The following is a 17,210-nucleotide window of genomic DNA, read 5'->3' on the forward strand; positions in this document are numbered from 1 at the left end:
ACTAATTTAAAATAAAATAAAAAATTGTAATTGGTTAGCTATAATTGGGAAAGATTTTGAATCCTAGACATATTTGTTAAAAATATCAAAAATTACTTTTTTTTTTTTGGTTAATTTAGTAGTTGAGTGTGAGTAGATTTAACAATGGAGTATCTCCATTAGAAATACCAGGAGAAAGCAGTTGAGCTACAATCTCTTGGCAAGAACGATAAATTAAGATACAAACCTTTTGTCATGCAACCGTATATAACTTTACACGGTAATAAGTTAGGCCTTCTCCATCAATGTTAGGCCTTCTCCAACTAGCAAAAGGTAGACAAGACAAGTTGATATGTCTTTCTTTCTATGTAAAGTGTAAGGTACCTTTCCTTACCCACTTTGTTTTGTTAATGGTTTTCAAATGAAGGATTATTGGTTTTATTGATATTTAATGTTTATAGACGTGAGATAAGAGGCAGTAATGGATCAGAGAGTCATAAAGCACTAAAAACAGAATCAATCTTTTATGGAATGACACGCAAAGGAGGAGGAGTTCAATAGGAAGCTTCATAGCAATGTTATGGATATGATTATATATATATATATATATATTGTAACTTATTGAGGTGATAAGTTGTTATATCAATTTTTTGTTTGAGGTTGTGATATCATTTTTAATTTACACCAATCACAACATTTTACATTATGAAACAAATTGTATTGGGTCATTAGATTTATTTAAAAGGAAAATGATTGCAAAGACATCAAATTTATTATGGGTCAATAAATATATTGTGTGAAACAAGTTGTGTTGTGACATTAGATTTATTGAGAAGATGAATGGTTTACTTTGTAGTTAAAAAGTATAAACACATAATTTTTTAGCTTTACTCTGCAAAGAAACTCGATATAATGTTAAAGCTCCCAGCCAAATTGAGTTTTATTCACCGCTAAAGAGTGCAAGTTCTCTCGTTTTAATAGATGAATAACATTCAAACAATAAAATTTTGGAGTCAAATCCTATAATAATAGGCAACAGTTTAGAAGATTGCAATAGATTATGCCAATTTTTTTTTTTTAATTACTAGGGAGATGCATAACACATGCAAAGAAGAATGGAAAAAAAAAATTTTAAACTAAAGATTAGAATTATTTAAGATTGATAAAATCGTTATTTGGATGGTCAGACTATATTTTACCTAGCTAGATGATCATTCGCATGAAAATAGGTGTAGGAACATATGAGTTGTAGGGATTTCAAGACCATCTAGTATTGTGATCTAAAATTGAAAATCTTATTAGCCGATCAAAACACTGGCATGTTACTATATCTACGCTAGTTTTCTTCATCTGCCTCAAAAACCTTCCTCAGCTTCTCTTCATCTGACTCAAAAACCTTTCTCGCTTGTTTCAGCTCCTTATTCATAGACAGCAACTCTGTACAGCGGTTAAGTTTTGGCAAATCCTGCAGGATCAAAGTATAACATTGGCATTTGTTTACCATGTTCTAACCAATATAACGAACTTAGAGCATGAAAATTTTGCAGCAGTGTATATCCTGCTTTTACAAAGAAAAAAAAAGGTTCAGACAACAAAGTCAGAGGATGTCATTGATAATTTTATTTAAAGCCAATTTAATTTCTAGCTAAATAAATGAGAGATAAATGGGGTGGAGGAAGAAGTTTACTAAAACTTTTTCCCTTAAATAGTACTAAAATGGAACAAGGAAAGGAAAAGTGTTGTGTTGTCATGTATGAATGTCATTGGCCAAGGCACACAATGTGAAAAGTATGTTGTACACTTGCACTATGATAGTAAAGTGAGCTTGCAAAATAGCATGCCTTGACAACAATGGTAGCCATAAAGAACTTTGAGGCAGTGATATTTTTTTTTTTAAACTAGCTTCTAAAACAGAGAAATGAAGTTTATTGGTGAAAATGGTAAATAATCGAGGAACCTTGCGTATCAGATACAGGAAATCTTCAACTGACAGATTTCCCCTCTTTGAAATGAAGTTTATTGGTGAAAATGGAAAATAATTGAGGAAACTCACGTATTAGATACAGGAAATCTTCAACTGATAGCTTTCCCCTCTTTGGTCTAATATCTTGGACTTTATGCTCCTGCAGAAAAGTTAAAGATGTTGACACAAGCCTACTGTGGGGGTAGAAACTCAAGTTTATGTATTGAGCCCAAAGCCCTATGTGAAGGTTACTGTGTGTCTGAAAAGGCGAAAATTGTTGAGGAGTATTCCGCATGAAAGAAAGATACCTGGGGGTGAAGAAGATCCGTCCGAAGAGAGCACCAGCGTTCCGAAGAGATTATTCTCCTCGGATGTAAAAATTCTTGGTCAAGCAAATATCTGAAGGGTTCGAATGATCTTACTAATGACTTCAGCTATCTGGATAAGTTTTGGATATGCCTGGAGATAAGAAGAATAGAGAAATATCTAAAAGGAAAAGCTGTCATCACCACATTAAATGCACTGCATCTGCTTTTCTAACCGCATTAATATGGAGAAGACCCCTGAACAGTGTCAATCCAGCTACCACCACTCACAGAAAGCTAAGGAAGAAATGTGACATGACACATACTCAAGTGGACACTTAGATGAAGAACAAGTGGACGGTGAAGATGATGAGGGAGGATGCTATATAAAGAAAAAGCTTCTAGAGAAGAAGGGGACTTTTGGAGAGTCGTGTTGATTTTTCTTTCAATAATATTCCTCTTCGAACATCAAATTGAAAGACTTTGAAGTGTGTTATTTATCAGTTCCTTCTTAGCACTGTAGTTAACTATTGTTTAGTCCATAATCAGCCTAGCTCTTTCACTCATTCTCTACAAATTCATTATTCTGGGTTCATTGGGCTCATAATCCAAACCTTTTGGGCTTGGGCCACAAAAATATTCCCTACACCTACCATGACATTTTACTTTGAGAGTAAATTGTCAGTACCAAAAGAACTACTTACCAAATCTGTGACATACTCCACAATGTCCCCAACAAGTGCAGCACTTTACTGCAGTACCTGGATATGGTCCTGTTTATTCTGCATAAATTAATTAACATGATCACACACACACACACACACACACACAGAAAGTATTGAAAGAAATAAATTAATAATAATAAAAAAGAGAAAGAGAGACAGAAAAGTAACTCATGGCTAGCAAACTATACAATTCCTAAGCCCAAATGCTTTAATGAAGAAGACCTGTGCTACAAATTTATGCAGGCCCCATCAACCACGTTCAAATCACACAAGATTCCAATCTATAAAAACAAAAAGATTGATGAGAGAGGGAGTATTTGAAATTGGAGTGAAAGACATAATATTAAACTCCAAAAAATGGGTCATAAAATTGGATGGAAATGCATAAAATGCAGAGAAATAAAATACATATATAAATCGATACAAAAAGTCTCCAAATTCATTCAAAGGCCAAAATTAATGAACCCTTTTAGCTTATGAAAGCAGACACTACTGTTGGTTGGTTCATTTCACGTGCATCAAGTTAAACAAGCTTCTTTCTTGAGTACTAAAAATCAAAGAGATTGAGATTGAGGTTATCAATCTATCTACATAAGTTCAAGGACCCAAATTGATGTTACATTCCCCCAAAACAGAACCAAAATCTACAAAATTCAACTACCCAATATCCCAATACAAACATCAACAACAGTGCAAGATGTCAAAACAAAGAGAAATTTAAAATAAATAAAAAAATTGAAACAATTTATATGGAAAAATAAATATGAAGATAAATTGTACAAATGGGAAGAGAACCAGGGAGCTGAGAAAAAGATGAGAGTAGAGACAGAAGTGTATAAATAAAGCTTGGAAATTTGGGGGTTATACTTGAATCAACAAGAAATGCAATTGTGGTGGTTTACTTCTTTAAGTTGGGTCTAAGCCTGTTTACCCAATGAAGATAGCACGGCTTTCCAGTCTCTGCAAGTGGCATTTGGATCAAAAGGAGCTTGAGTCTCTTAGGGCCATACTTCTTTAAAAGGATTAACAGCACTTACATCTTCCTCTGCTTTCCACTGCCCTTTCCTTAAAACCACACCTCTTTTCCCTTCCATTTTTCTCTCTTATCTCAAATTTGAAACATCTCTCAGAAACACAGTGTTAATGTCCAGTGTTAAGCTAACCATATGGTTCAGTGTTCAATTAATGTTTTTGCTTGACCTTGGCCTCAAGGCTGTATCATCAAAATCAGGGTAACATAAACGGCCAATGCTGGATTTCCACAACCTGAAAGGTGAAAGCACGTTGAAAATAAATTTCTAAACATTAATAAAAATGAAAGAGGAACACAAACTTATACACCACTTGAATAACTAATTTAAATTACTTACATAAGGTCCCAGAGGCATGGGCCCCCACAGGCCATGCTCAATATTCTTTGGCATGTAGAGGGAGGACATGGAGCTAATATCCTCTAGGTTCCATAACATGCAATTAGCTTCTCCAGTCATCCATATGTCAAAAAGGTCATCAAAGTTTCACCAAAAATCTGCACAAGAACAGCTCCCATTGTGAAAATGATGAAAACGGTTTGCATCCCTAACAATTATCAACCTGTTTGTGACCTTTGAAATTAGTTTCACAGCTCTATGGCAATCATCACACATCCTAAGGTTCTTAATAACACGGATGGGGGCTCCTGTAGGTGTTTTCATGAGACCATATGCTATAGCCAACTTCTCACTGTGATAACTAAGATAATCTTCTTTCTGCTCATCCTCTACATCATGCAATACTGCAGCAATATCTGGCACATACCCTAATGGTTTAATCTTGGCCAGCAATTCTCCAACCTTCTCATAGATCTGACTAGATTCTGGGTGTTTGTTGTCATCTGAAACAAAGACATGGGTAACATTCCTTATCTCTAACCAGCTGACCCCAGGTTCTTTCTTGACATTTCTTTCTCTCATCAATTTTCGGATCTTCACGACTCCATCCCATCTCCTTGCCTTGGCATACATATTTGATATCAATATATATGTTCCCTCATCATGAGGATCCATCTGTAAGACAGTTTCTGCTATCCGTTTTCCTATACCATAATTCCGATGGACATGACAAGCATTTAGCAAAGTACGCCATGCGATGACATCCCACTTTACTGGTGTAGATCTCATAAAATTCTCAGCTTCATCAAGTAGTCCAGCCCTGCTCAGAAGCCCAACAAAACATGTATAGTGCTCTAATCCAGGTTCAATGCCCATTTGTTCCATTAGTTGATTCAAATAATAGAATCCTTCTTGCACTAGACACGAATGTGCACAAGCAGATAGTACCCCAACAAAAGTTACGTAGTTAGGACACACACCTGCTACTAACATGTCTTGAAACACAGTTAGAGCTTCTTTACCAAGCCCATGATGGGAATACCCACAGATCATTGCATTCCAGGTAATGGTCTCTCGAAATATCATATCTAAGAAAATCTTATTTGCTTCTTTAATGTTGCCGGTCTTGGAATACATAATTACCAAAGCATTCCCAACAATAACATGCTCCTTGAAACCTGATTTCTCAGCCCGGGCATGTAATAGATCTCCAAGTCCTAATGCAGACAAACCTGCACTGGATTTTAGCAAAACAGCAAAAGTATATTCATTTGGCATAATGCCTTCAATTTCCATTTTTGGAAATAGATTTAATGCTTCCTCAAAGTAACCATTTTGGAGGTATGCAGCCATGATTGACGTCCAGGAGACCACATTTCTATTTCGCAAACAATCAAAAACTTTCCTTGCATACAGAATTTTACCACATTTCCCATACATATCAACCATTGCGCTACTAACAAAGACATCACATTCAAGGTCACTCTTCAACATTTGACCATGAACTTGAAAACCTAATTTCAAATCTTTAAGACGAGCACAAAGGCCAAAAATGGCAACATAAGTGACATTATCCCATACCACACACTCAACCATCATCCTATCCAAAACTTCTAAAGCTTCCCTCAAATACTCCAGTTCTATAAGTTTATTGATGACTGAATTGTAAGAAAAAACATCATATCCAGGCACTGTATTCAAAACCCGCATAGCACCATCCACATCTGAACACCTCGAATACATGCAAATCAGTGCATTCTTGACATATTGATGAAGCACCAACCCAGACTTCAGCACATACCCATGACATTGCTTGCCCTCTTCAACCCTCCCACTATCAGAACAAGAAGAAATAACAATAGCAAATACATATTCATTCGGACACAAACCGTCCAACGAAACCATTTTCTTATATAGTCTAAGAACTTCCAAAGCTAACCCATTATGTAAATAACCTGACATCAACGCAGTCCACGAAACTACATTCCTATCAGGCATTTCATCAAACAGTTGACGGGCAACAGATATTTCATCACATTTAACATAGAAATAGATCAACGAGTTTGTTTGGAACACCGGGTGGCCGTTTTTCGAGGGTTGGCTGCTTGTGACCAACAAGGCATGGAGTATCTTTCCTAGTCTTAAGTTTTTAGTCTCAGCTGATATTTTCAAGAGCTTAATGGGAGAGGAAGGTTTGAGATTCGGTTTGAATAGAAATGGCGCGTACTTGAGAGGCCCCGTTGGCAGTTTTGGAGTGGGCATTGATTTGGGTCTGATCTTGCAAGGCAACATATGCACTAATTCACATAGTTTCTGAAACAAATGGGGGCTTATACCTCTATCTTTGTTTTACTACTACTCTAAAATTATAACTTAAAAAAGAGTGTAAAGAAAAGAGATATTTCTCACCAAAGGAAACTGCAAGTATTGAGACAAAACTCCTCTAACAACAAACCTCGGAGGAGAGAGGACGAAGATTTGTGGAGACTGGAGAGAGAAGGTGGCGTTGAGGAGAGCTCTGAGAGAGAGATTTAGGGTACTTTTTTTTTTAAGCAACGGTCGGATAGGGTTTTTGTGGGGAAAAACTCAAGTTTATGTATTGAGCCCAAAGCCCTATGTGAAGGTTACTGTGTGTCTGAAAAGGCGAAAATTGTTGAGGAGTATTCCGCATGAAAGAAAGATACCTGGGGTGAAGAAGATCCGTCCGAAGAGAGCACCAGCGTTCCGAAGAGATTATTCTCCTCGGATGTAAAAATTCTTGGTCAAGCAAATATCTGAAGGGTTCGAATGATCTTACTAATGACTTCAGCTATCTGGATAAGTTTGGATATGCCTGGAGATAAGAAGAATAGAGAAATATCTAAAAGAAAAAGCTGTCATCACCACATTAAATGCACTGCATCTGCTTTTCTAACCGCATTAATTGGGAGAAGACCCCTGAACAGTGTCAATCCAGCTACCACCACTCACAGAAAGCTAAGGAAGAAATGTGACATGACACATACTCAAGTGGACACTTAGATGAAGAACAAGTGGACGGTGAAGATGATGAGGGAGGATGCTATATAAAGAAAAAGCTTCTAGAGAAGAAGGGGACTTTTGGAGAGTCGTGTTGATTTTTCTTCAATAATATTCCTCTTCGAACATCAAATTGAAAGACTTTGAAGTGTGTTATTTATCAGTTCCTTCTTAGCACTGTAGTTAACTATTGTTTAGTCCATAATCAGCCTAGCTCTTTCACTCATTCTCTACAAATTCATTATTCTGGGTTCATTGGGCTCATAATCCAAACCTTTTGGGCTTGGGCCACAAAAATATTCCCTACACCTACCATGACATTTTACTTTGAGAGTAAATTGTCAGTACCAAAAGAACTACTTACCAAATCTGTGACATACTCCACAATGTCCCCAACAAGTGCAGCACTTTACTGCAGTACCTGGATATGGTCCTGTTTATTCTGCATAAATTAATTAACATGATCACACACACACACACACACACACACACAGAGAAAGTATTGAAAGAAATAAATTAATAATAATAAAAAAGAGAAAGAGAGACAGAAAAGTAACTCATGGCTAGCAAACTATACAATTCCTAAGCCCAAATGCTTTAATGAAGAAGACCTGTGCTACAAATTTGTGCAGGCCCCATCAACCACGTTCAAATCACACAAGATTCCAATCTATAAAAACAAAAAGATTGATGAGAGAGGGAGTATTTGAAATTGGAGTGAAAGACATAATATTAAACTCCAAAAAATGGGTCATAAAATTGGATGGAAATGCATAAAATGCAGAGAAATAAAATACATATATAAATCGATACAAAAAGTCTCCAAATTCATTCAAAGGCCAAAATTAATGAACCCTTTTAGCTTATGAAAGCAGACACTACTGTTGGTTGGTTCATTTCACGTGCATCAAGTTAAACAAGCTTCTTTCTTGAGTACTAAAAATCAAAGAGATTGAGATTGAGGTTATCAATCTATCTACATAAGTTCAAGGACCCAAATTGATGTTACATTCCCCAAAACAGAACCAAAATCTACAAAATTCAACTACCCAATATCCCAATACAAACATCAACAACAGTGCAAGATGTCAAAACAAAGAGAAATTTAAAATAAATAAAAAAATTGAAACAATTTATATGGAAAAATAAATATGAAGATAAATTGTACAAATGGGAAGAGAACCAGGGAGCTGAGAAAAAGATGAGAGTAGAGACAGAAGTGTATAAATAAAGCTTGGAAATTTGGGGGTTATACTTGAATCAACAAGAAATGCAATTGTGGTGGTTTACTTCTTTAAGTTGGGTCTAAGCCTGTTTACCCAATGAAGATAGCACGGCTTTCCAGTCTCTGCAAGTGGCATTTGGATCAAAAGGAGCTTGAGTCTCTTAGGGCCATACTTCTTTAAAAGGATTAACAGCACTTACATCTTCCTCTGCTTTCCACTGCCCTTTCCTTAAAACCACACCTCTTTTCCCTTCCATTTTTCTCTCTTATCTCAAATTTGAAACATCTCTCAGAAACACAGTGTTAATGTCCAGTGTTAAGCTAACCATATGGTTCAGTGTTCAATTAATGTTTTTGCTTGACCTTGGCCTCAAGGCTGTATCATCAAAATCAGGGTAACATAAACGGCCAATGCTGGATTTCCACAACCTGAAAGGTGAAAGCACGTTGAAAATAAATTTCTAAACATTAATAAAAATGAAAGAGGAACACAAACTTATACACCACTTGAATAACTAATTTAAATTACTTACATAAGGTCCCAGAGGCATGGGCCCCCACAGGCCATGCTGAATATTCTTTGGCATGTAGCGGGAGGACATGGAGCAAAGAAAAAAAAAAAAAAAAGGTTCAGACAACGAAGTCAGAGGATATCATTGATTATTTCATTTAAAGCCAATTTAAAATCTAGCTAAAGAAAAGAGAGATAAATGGGGCGGAAGATGAAGTTAACTAAAGCTTTTTTCCCTAAATAGTACTAAATTGAACAAAGAAAGGAAAAGTTTTGTCATGTACGAATGTCATTGGCCAAGGCACACAATGTGAAAAGTGTACTATAATGCAAACATGATAGTAAAGTGAGCTTGCAAAATAGCATGCCTTGATAACAATGGTATCCATAAAGAACTTTGAGGTCAGTGATATTTTTATTTTCTTTTTAACTAGTTTCTAAAACAGAGAATGAAGTTTATTGTTGAAAATGGTAAATAATCAAGAAACCTTGCGTATCAGATACAGGAAATCTTCAACTGATAGCTTTCCCCTCTTTGATCCAATATCTTGGGCTTTATGCACCTGCAGAAAAGTTAAAAATGTGGACATAAGCCTACCATGAAATTTTACTTGAGTAAATTGTCGGTGCCAAAAGAAGTACTTACCAAATCTGTGATATACTCCATAGCAATGTCCTCCACAAGAGCAACACTTTCTGGAAGCGGCTGATAATGCAACAAAAAATATACAAAGCCGTGTATAAATTGGATACTATAAATCATCACACTTTTCATTCTTTGTAATTACAGAATTTCATGTTAATAATATTGCATGTAATACATAAAGACTTTTGTAATTTATTTATTGAAGTTAGTAAAAACAAGAAGAGGTTGGCACCTAAAACAGAAAAAGGTAGGGAAGCTTTTTGTTCAATGAGGCATAGAAAAGAATAGCAGAACACCTTCAATAATCAAGTAGTGCACGAATGAGATGGATGCAATTGCAATTTAAAGTCTAATGAAGATGAGTAATGTAGGTCTCTTCTAATGGTTTTAGTTCGTAGTGGACCCAATAATCCACAAGACACAGCTAAAAGCTTTGCTACGGGTATGTTACAAAATGTGATGAATCATGCAGGTCTTGTTTTCAATCTCACATGTAAACCTCCAAAAATGTAAAACCCAGTTTCATTATCTTACCTTATGTAATTTCGACTGTGATATTAATATTATCATGATTCTTGCCATTTGTTGTGGAAGACTACTTTCCAAAATCAAGAGGCCAACTCTAAGCAGTAAGCATATCAATATCTTAGTGGCAAAGATAACCATGGCAATTAAAATCAACCTCTGAGATGCTTCTGTGAGGTAATTATAAGAGATTTTGAAAAACATTGTGTTTTCACAAATACAAATAAACATAATTTAAGCTAATATAAATTATCAGTGTTGTTATAGTCCAAAAGCACAAAACAAATACAAATAAACAGTGCTACTTACATTAGGACCATCTCCAAAACCATACATCATGTGCTGCACTGTAAAATCCAAAAAGAATATCAAGGCATAAAATAAAATTGTGGCAATAAAACCAACAAAGCAAACCCATTTTAAATACTCACACTCTTTCTGAAAGGTTCCACGTTTGCGCTTAAATGAAGTTTCTGAGGGCTGCACCGACCCAGCCTTTGATTTCGAGGAGGATCCCGCAGAACTAGTGTTCATCTGTCACAATAATCAAATATCATTTTAATCTATGATTAAGCACATAATTTTTTTTTAAAAATAATCATGGTTTTAGCAAAACTATAAGAATTAAAAATCCAACAAGTGAGGTAATCAAACCTTTCTCAAGCTAATAAGCCCCTACAGAAATGTGATTGACACAAAATCTTCTTTATAGAAATTTCAGATACTTTTTAATGATTGAAACCATGGGATTTGAAGGAAATAAGGGAGGTCTAGACTTCAACAAAATAGTAAGCAAAGTTTCATTCAGGAATGGAGTAATCCATAAAACAAAATACAAAATACAACATATTTCAAAGATGAATCATGAATTGGTTCAATCAAAACTAATATGTCCTAATTTCAATGGTGCTACATACAGTGTTGGATCAAACACAATAGATAACTGGCACAGAACTGAATTGACACATCTTATCTGGATGTGATACAAACATAGATTGGTGCAATACACATAAATTATATAAAATGAACAGGTAGAGAGATACCAACTGGAAATATTCAAACTAATAAATCTGCATCAAAGGACAAATAATCTGTATGTCCAAGCATTAGTTGGAACCAACAACAGTAGTGCTCTAAAGCACTATATTTTTTTATAATTCCATAATTACAATGGGGGAGGAGGGATTTCAACCTAGATGTCATGGACACATCAGGAGGTGCCAACCAATTGAGCTACAAAGCTCTTGGTCTAGAGCACTATCTTTCCTCCAAGTACACCACAAATAATAATGATGAAAAAGAATAATAAAAACATGAAATTCTCAACTTATTTAAATTCCTCCCATCATAATTTAACTTAACCCATGAATTAGTTCAGTAGCCCAATCAAAGAATTAATTAAAAAAAAAAAAAAAAACATAAATCTCAATAATCCCACCAGATTCCAAACCCCATGCAGCAAAACCTCGCTTACAGACAATGCCGCTCAAGGTCTCAACCAATACCCAATGTCCAATATCCAACAATCAAAGAATTATTTAAAAGAACAAACCTCCAGTGAAACTAAACAAGTAATTCGATTGAGAGGTAAACACAATTTCTAATTCATTTTTATTATTAAAAAAAAAAGGTTCAAGTAGTTTGAGAAAAGCAATATATAATACCTCCGCTGGTCTAGAGTGTTGGTCAATTGATTGAGGCAGTCCTACTTTACTGCAGTACCTTGATATGGTTCTGTTTATTCTGCATACATTAATTAACATGATCACAAACAAAATATAATCACACTTGTTGTGTGTGTGTGTGTGTGTGTGTGTGTGTGTGTATGTGTATATACAAATTTATGCAAGTCCTGTCAACCACGTCCAAATCATACAAGATTCCAATCTATAAAATCAAAGAGATTGATGAGAGAGGGAAAGACATGATATGCAACTCCTTCCAAAAAAAAAAAAAAAAAAAAAAAGAAGAAAGAAAGGGGGTCATAAAATTGGATGGAAATGCATAAAATGCAGAGAAAAAATAACAAATACATATATAAATCGATACAAAGAATCATCGAATTCATTTCAAAGGCCAAAATTAATGAACCCTTTTAGCTTACAAAAGCAGAAACTACAGCTGGTTGGTTTATTTCAAGTGCATCAAATTAAACAAGTTTCTCTCTCAAGTGCTAAAAATCAAAATCAAATTACAAAGCTTCAATTCAGTCAATTGATATACCCCAATAAATACATTCAAGATAACCATTAAAAAAAATAAACTCCAAAAAATACCACCATGTCCCAAATGGTGATTGAGATTGAGGTTATTAATCAATCTATATATCTATCTTCAGTTCAAGTTCCCAATTTGATGTTACATTCAACTACCCAATACCCCAATACAAACATTGTCAAAACAAAGAGAAATTTAGGACCAAAAAAAATAAATTGAAACAATTTATATGGAAAAATAAATAGGAAGATAAATTGTACAAATGGGAACAAAACGAGACCCAAGTGTAGATAAAGCTTGGAAATTTGGGGGTTTATACTTGAAGCAACGAGAAATGCAATGAGAGATATGACGCACCTGCTTGCACTGAAACGGCGTTGGAAAAGGAAGCCTGACGGTAAGACTAATAACGTCTAAGAGGGAGAGAGATGTATATATCAGAGCGTAATTTTAACTACAGGGGCTTTAGGCGACGAAAATGATTTAGTCGCTTTGCTTATTTTTATTTCAAGAAAGTTTTGATATAAAATTGGGCTATATAACTTCCTTAATATCTTTTTATTGAAAAATTCACCTTTTGATTACAATTTTTTTTTATATCCTCCTTACTTACAAAATTTTTATAAAATAAAAAATCAATAACTATGTGTGAGAGTACTTTTTTTTCTTAGCACACAAGCCTAAGTAGAGACAAAGATCCGAGTCCAAATACTTGTTGTTTTGGTGAACTAGGCTTGGTTTACCGTAGCTAAATGGGGCTGATTACAAACTAAGTTATGTACAAGTCACATAAAACTTCTCAAGATGAAAAATACAATTCCTCTTAAGCAATAAAATACCATTATAAGTGTTTTAGTGTCATAAAATGACCATTTACGCTTACGAAATAAGTAAAATAAGTGTTCATAATATTCACGATGAGAAGGAGATTGAAATAGAGTATTTAAGGCTTATCTTTTATTGTATAAATATTTAAAAGAGTTCCTTCACTTGGTACCTCGGGGCGTACTGTCGTGGGATCCCGGTGCGTACTAGGCCTGTAAGAACCCAGAATGCTGGTTCTCTGAACTATATAATCTTTTTCCATGTTTATTATGCAATAAAACTTTGTCCTTTCCCTTTACCTCTATGGGTGAAATACACTATACAATACACATATCTTCAAATAATTGTTAGTATCTTAGATTATGATAGACATTTTAATACATATACATATATGTAAATGAGTTTCATGAGAATAATTCAACCACGAGAATCTTGGCCCCAATTCTTACAGACTTAGTGCTTTTACATAAGACTTGTGGGATTTGGAACTCAAGTCCAAGTGGCTTTGCTTGGGCATTGCCTTCTAAGATAATTAGGTGAGAAGGATTTTTGTGAGAAAGAGTAATATCTAATGTGTGCATGCTTTGACATATATTTCTTTGGAGGCAAAATGTGTCTAAGGCCTAAGTTGAAGTGAGGACCTCGGTAAAAGGATTCAGTCTTTTGGCTGAGTAAAAGGAAAACTTGCAAGCAAGAATATATGTGTTGAACAGCCAAAAAGCAGCAAAGGAAAACAATGTAATAAAGAAACACAAAATAACTGTTAAAGATCCTCAAATCAATATGAGGTATTTCATTATTTTTCTTAATTGTAGATTACAATATGCTCACTAAGATGTGATACAAGGTCCAAATAAGCTCAAAAATTACAAACTTAGATGGCTATCTAAGCCTCTAAGATTTACAAAGTTTGAATTCTTTTGAATCCAAGTACATTTTATAGTGGCTGTTTCTGGGATACTGGGAGCTGTTTTTTGCTTTCTTTAAGTTTTAGACTGTGTTTTTTCAAAGATTCTGCTATGATTTTTTGTTTCTGCATAATGCTCCTTAATGTCGGCTACTTCCCCCTTTTTATAGTGTCATTTTAGGGTTTGGATACTATTGATTTTTCCCCCTTGGCTCGTTGAATACCAGAGCCCCTGTTATGCTAGCCATTCTGACAGTTGATTCTTTCTCTGTTTCTCATAGTTTTCATCTTTTAGTCCTATTTTCCTAAAAGCTACTTACTAACTTTCCATTTTGGATTGTTGACGTTTACCCTCTCTTCTTTCAAGTCCTTTTACCTCTTGGACTTAGCTTTTTGGCTGTCTTCCTTGTTGTCATTTTTTCCAAGTGAGTAGAATCCTTTCCTGCTAGGTTGAAGGTTTTCTAGCCACTTCTCTTTATAGTTCTTCATTCTGGGTTCCCTGGGGTACCAACATTTTATTCATGAATTGTCACTCTCCAAGCTTTTTGATTCTTTGCTGCACTATTGGGTGCTTGAGAGGGACATATTTGTTCTTCATTTCTTGTATTTCGTGGTACTCCTTTTGAGCTATCTCAATCCCACTTTAGCTGTGCTGCACGTCCCGAGGATCCTGAGCCTCTGGCAGCCTCTGGGAATCCTGGTCCAGTTCTTTCACTGGAATTTGCTGGACTTTTTAATGGCCTTTTTTGCTGGAAATCTGAACATACCTAGGGCCTTGATGTTGATTCTTCTTGGTGCACGAATTGGGCCTTTTTTATTTTTTATGGAATGAGCTTTGTTGTGAAATTTTAGACCTTAACACTATGTTATCAATAAATTGTTTAAATTTATCAATAAATTTTTATAGTTTAAAATTATGTATAAAATATAAGTTTATAGATTATATAATAAATAATATTTAATTGGCATCACCATGTCCCAAATGGTGATTGAGATTGAGGTTATTAATCAATCTATATATCTATCTTCAGTTCAAGTTCCCAATTTGATGTTACATTCAACTACCCAATACCCCAATACAAACATTGTCAAAACAAAGAGAAATTTAGGACCAAAAAAAATAAATTGAAACAATTTATATGGAAAAATAAATAGGAAGATAAATTGTACAAATGGGAACAAAACGAGACCCAAGTGTAGATAAAGCTTGGAAATTTGGGGGTTTATACTTGAAGCAACGAGAAATGCAATGAGAGATATGACGTACCTGCTTGCACTGAAACGGCGTTGGAAAAGGAAGCCTGACTGTAAGACTAATAAGGTCTAAGAGGGAGAGAGATGTATATATGAGAGCGTAATATTAACTGCAGGGGCTTTAAGCGACGAAAATGATTTCGTCGCTTTGCTTATTTTTATTTCAAGAAAGTTTTGATATAAAATTGGTCTATAACTTCCTTAATATCTTTTTATTGTAAAATTCACCTCATTTGATTACATTTTTTTTTATATCTTCCTTTCTTACAAAATTTTTATAAAATGAAAAATCAATAACTATGTGTGAGAGTACTTTTTTTCTTAGCACACAGGCCCAAGTAGAAACAAAAATCCCGAGTCCAAATACTTGTTGTTTTGGTGGACTAGACTTGGTTTACCGTAGCTAAATGGGGCTGATTACGAACCAAGTTGTGCACAAGTCACATAAAATTCCTCAAGATGAAAAATACAATTCCTCCTAAGCAATAAAATACAATTATAAGTGTTTTAGTGTCATAAAATGACCATTTACACTTACGAAATAAGTAAAATAAGTGTTCATAATATTCACGATGAGAAGGAGATTGAAATAGAGTATTTAAGGCTTATCTTTTATTGTATAAATATTTAAAAGAGTTCCTTCACTTGGTACCTCGGGGCGTACTGTCGTGGGATCCCGGTGCGTACTAGGTCTGTAAGAACCCAGAATCCTGGTTCTCTGAACTATATGATCTTTTTCTATGTTTATTATGCAATAAAACTTTGTCCTTTCCCTTTACCTCTATGGGTGAAATACACTATACAATACACATATCTTCAAATAATTGTTAGTTTCTTAGATTATGATAGACATTTTAATACATATACATATATGTAAATGAGTTTCATGAGAATAATTCAACCACAAGAATCTTGGTCCCAATTCTTACAGACTTAGTGCTTTTACACAAGACTTGTGGGATTTGGAACTCAAGTCCAAGTGGCTTTGCTTGGGCATTGCCTTCTAAGATAATTAGGTGAGAAGGATTTTTGTGGGAAAGAGTAATATCTGATGTGTGCATGCTTTGACATATATTTCTTTGGAGGCTAAATGTGTCTAAAGTCTAAGTTGAAGTGAGGACCTCGGTAAAAGGATTCAGTCTTTTGGCCGAGTAAAAGGAAACTAGCAAGCAAGAATATATGTGTTGAACAGCCAGAAAGCAGCAAAGGAAAACAATGTAATAAAGAAACACAAAATAACGGTTAAAGATCCTCAAATCAATATGAGGTATTTCATTATTTTTCTTAATTGTGGATTACAATATGCTCACTAAGATGTGATACAAGGTCCAAATAAGCTCAAAAATTACAGACTTAGATGGCTATCTAAGCCTCTAAGATTTGCAAAGTTTGAATCCTTTTAAATCCAAGTACATTTTATAGTGGCTGTTTTTGGGATACCGGGAGCTGTTTTTTGCTTTCTTTGAGTTTTAGATTGTGTTTTTTCAAAGATTCTGCTATGATTTTTTGTTTCTGCATAATCCTCCTTAATGTCGGCTACTTCCCCCTTTTTATAGTGTCATTTTAGGGTTTGGATAACATTGATTCTTCCCCCTTGGCTCCTTGGATACTAGAGCCCCTGTTATGCTAGCCATTCTAACAGTTGATTCTTTCTCTGTTTCTCATAGTTTTCATCTTTTAGTCCTGTTTTCCTAAAAGTCACTTACTGACTTTCCATTTTGGATTGTTGACGTTTACCCT

At 34.9% G+C, this 17,210-nt stretch overlaps 1 protein-coding gene and 1 long non-coding RNA gene across 23 annotated transcripts; both read right to left on the reverse strand.

The window, feature by feature from the left end:
- Positions 1–1,138: 1,138 nt before the first annotated feature.
- LOC112015865 (transcription initiation factor TFIID subunit 13) lies at positions 1,139–15,597 on the reverse strand. Of its 19 annotated transcripts, none has more exons than XM_065767516.1 (7): positions 15,484–15,597; positions 11,932–12,010; positions 10,699–10,801; positions 10,577–10,614; positions 9,743–9,802; positions 9,585–9,659; positions 1,139–1,444 (listed from the first exon to the last, which is right to left on the reverse strand). In XM_065767516.1, the coding sequence occupies exons 3-7, from the start codon at positions 10,799–10,801 to the stop codon at positions 1,316–1,318; spliced, it is 405 nt and encodes a 134-aa protein (XP_065623588.1). In that variant the 5' UTR covers positions 11,932–12,010; positions 15,484–15,597; the 3' UTR covers positions 1,139–1,315. The 19 variants fall into 19 exon arrangements, with proteins under 19 accessions (XP_065623588.1, XP_065623587.1, XP_065623590.1 ...); XM_065767515.1 differs by lacking the exon at positions 15,484–15,597 and adding an exon at positions 12,842–12,975; XM_065767511.1 differs by lacking the exons at positions 9,585–9,659; positions 9,743–9,802; positions 10,577–10,614; ... (1 more) ...; positions 11,932–12,010; positions 15,484–15,597 and adding exons at positions 2,033–2,102; positions 2,251–2,380; positions 2,952–3,029; ... (1 more) ...; positions 3,904–4,238; positions 4,343–6,910 and having other exon boundaries at positions 1,369–1,444.
- Positions 7,012–9,195, reverse strand: LOC136064972 (uncharacterized). 4 transcript variants are annotated; one of them, XR_010626629.1, is made up of 5 exons: positions 9,119–9,195; positions 8,680–9,014; positions 7,918–8,030; positions 7,725–7,802; positions 7,012–7,116 (listed from the first exon to the last, which is right to left on the reverse strand). It is a non-coding gene; the product is annotated as an uncharacterized LOC136064972 (long non-coding RNA). The 4 variants fall into 4 exon arrangements; XR_010626628.1 differs by having other exon boundaries at positions 7,013–7,155; XR_010626627.1 differs by lacking the exon at positions 7,012–7,116 and having other exon boundaries at positions 7,478–7,802.
- Positions 15,598–17,210: the final 1,613 nt, after the last annotated feature.

Source organism: Quercus suber, unplaced genomic scaffold (genome assembly GCF_002906115.3).
Source record: "Quercus suber isolate HL8 unplaced genomic scaffold, Cork oak 2.0 scaffold_817, whole genome shotgun sequence".
Lineage (NCBI taxonomy): Eukaryota > Viridiplantae > Streptophyta > Magnoliopsida > Fagales > Fagaceae > Quercus > Quercus suber.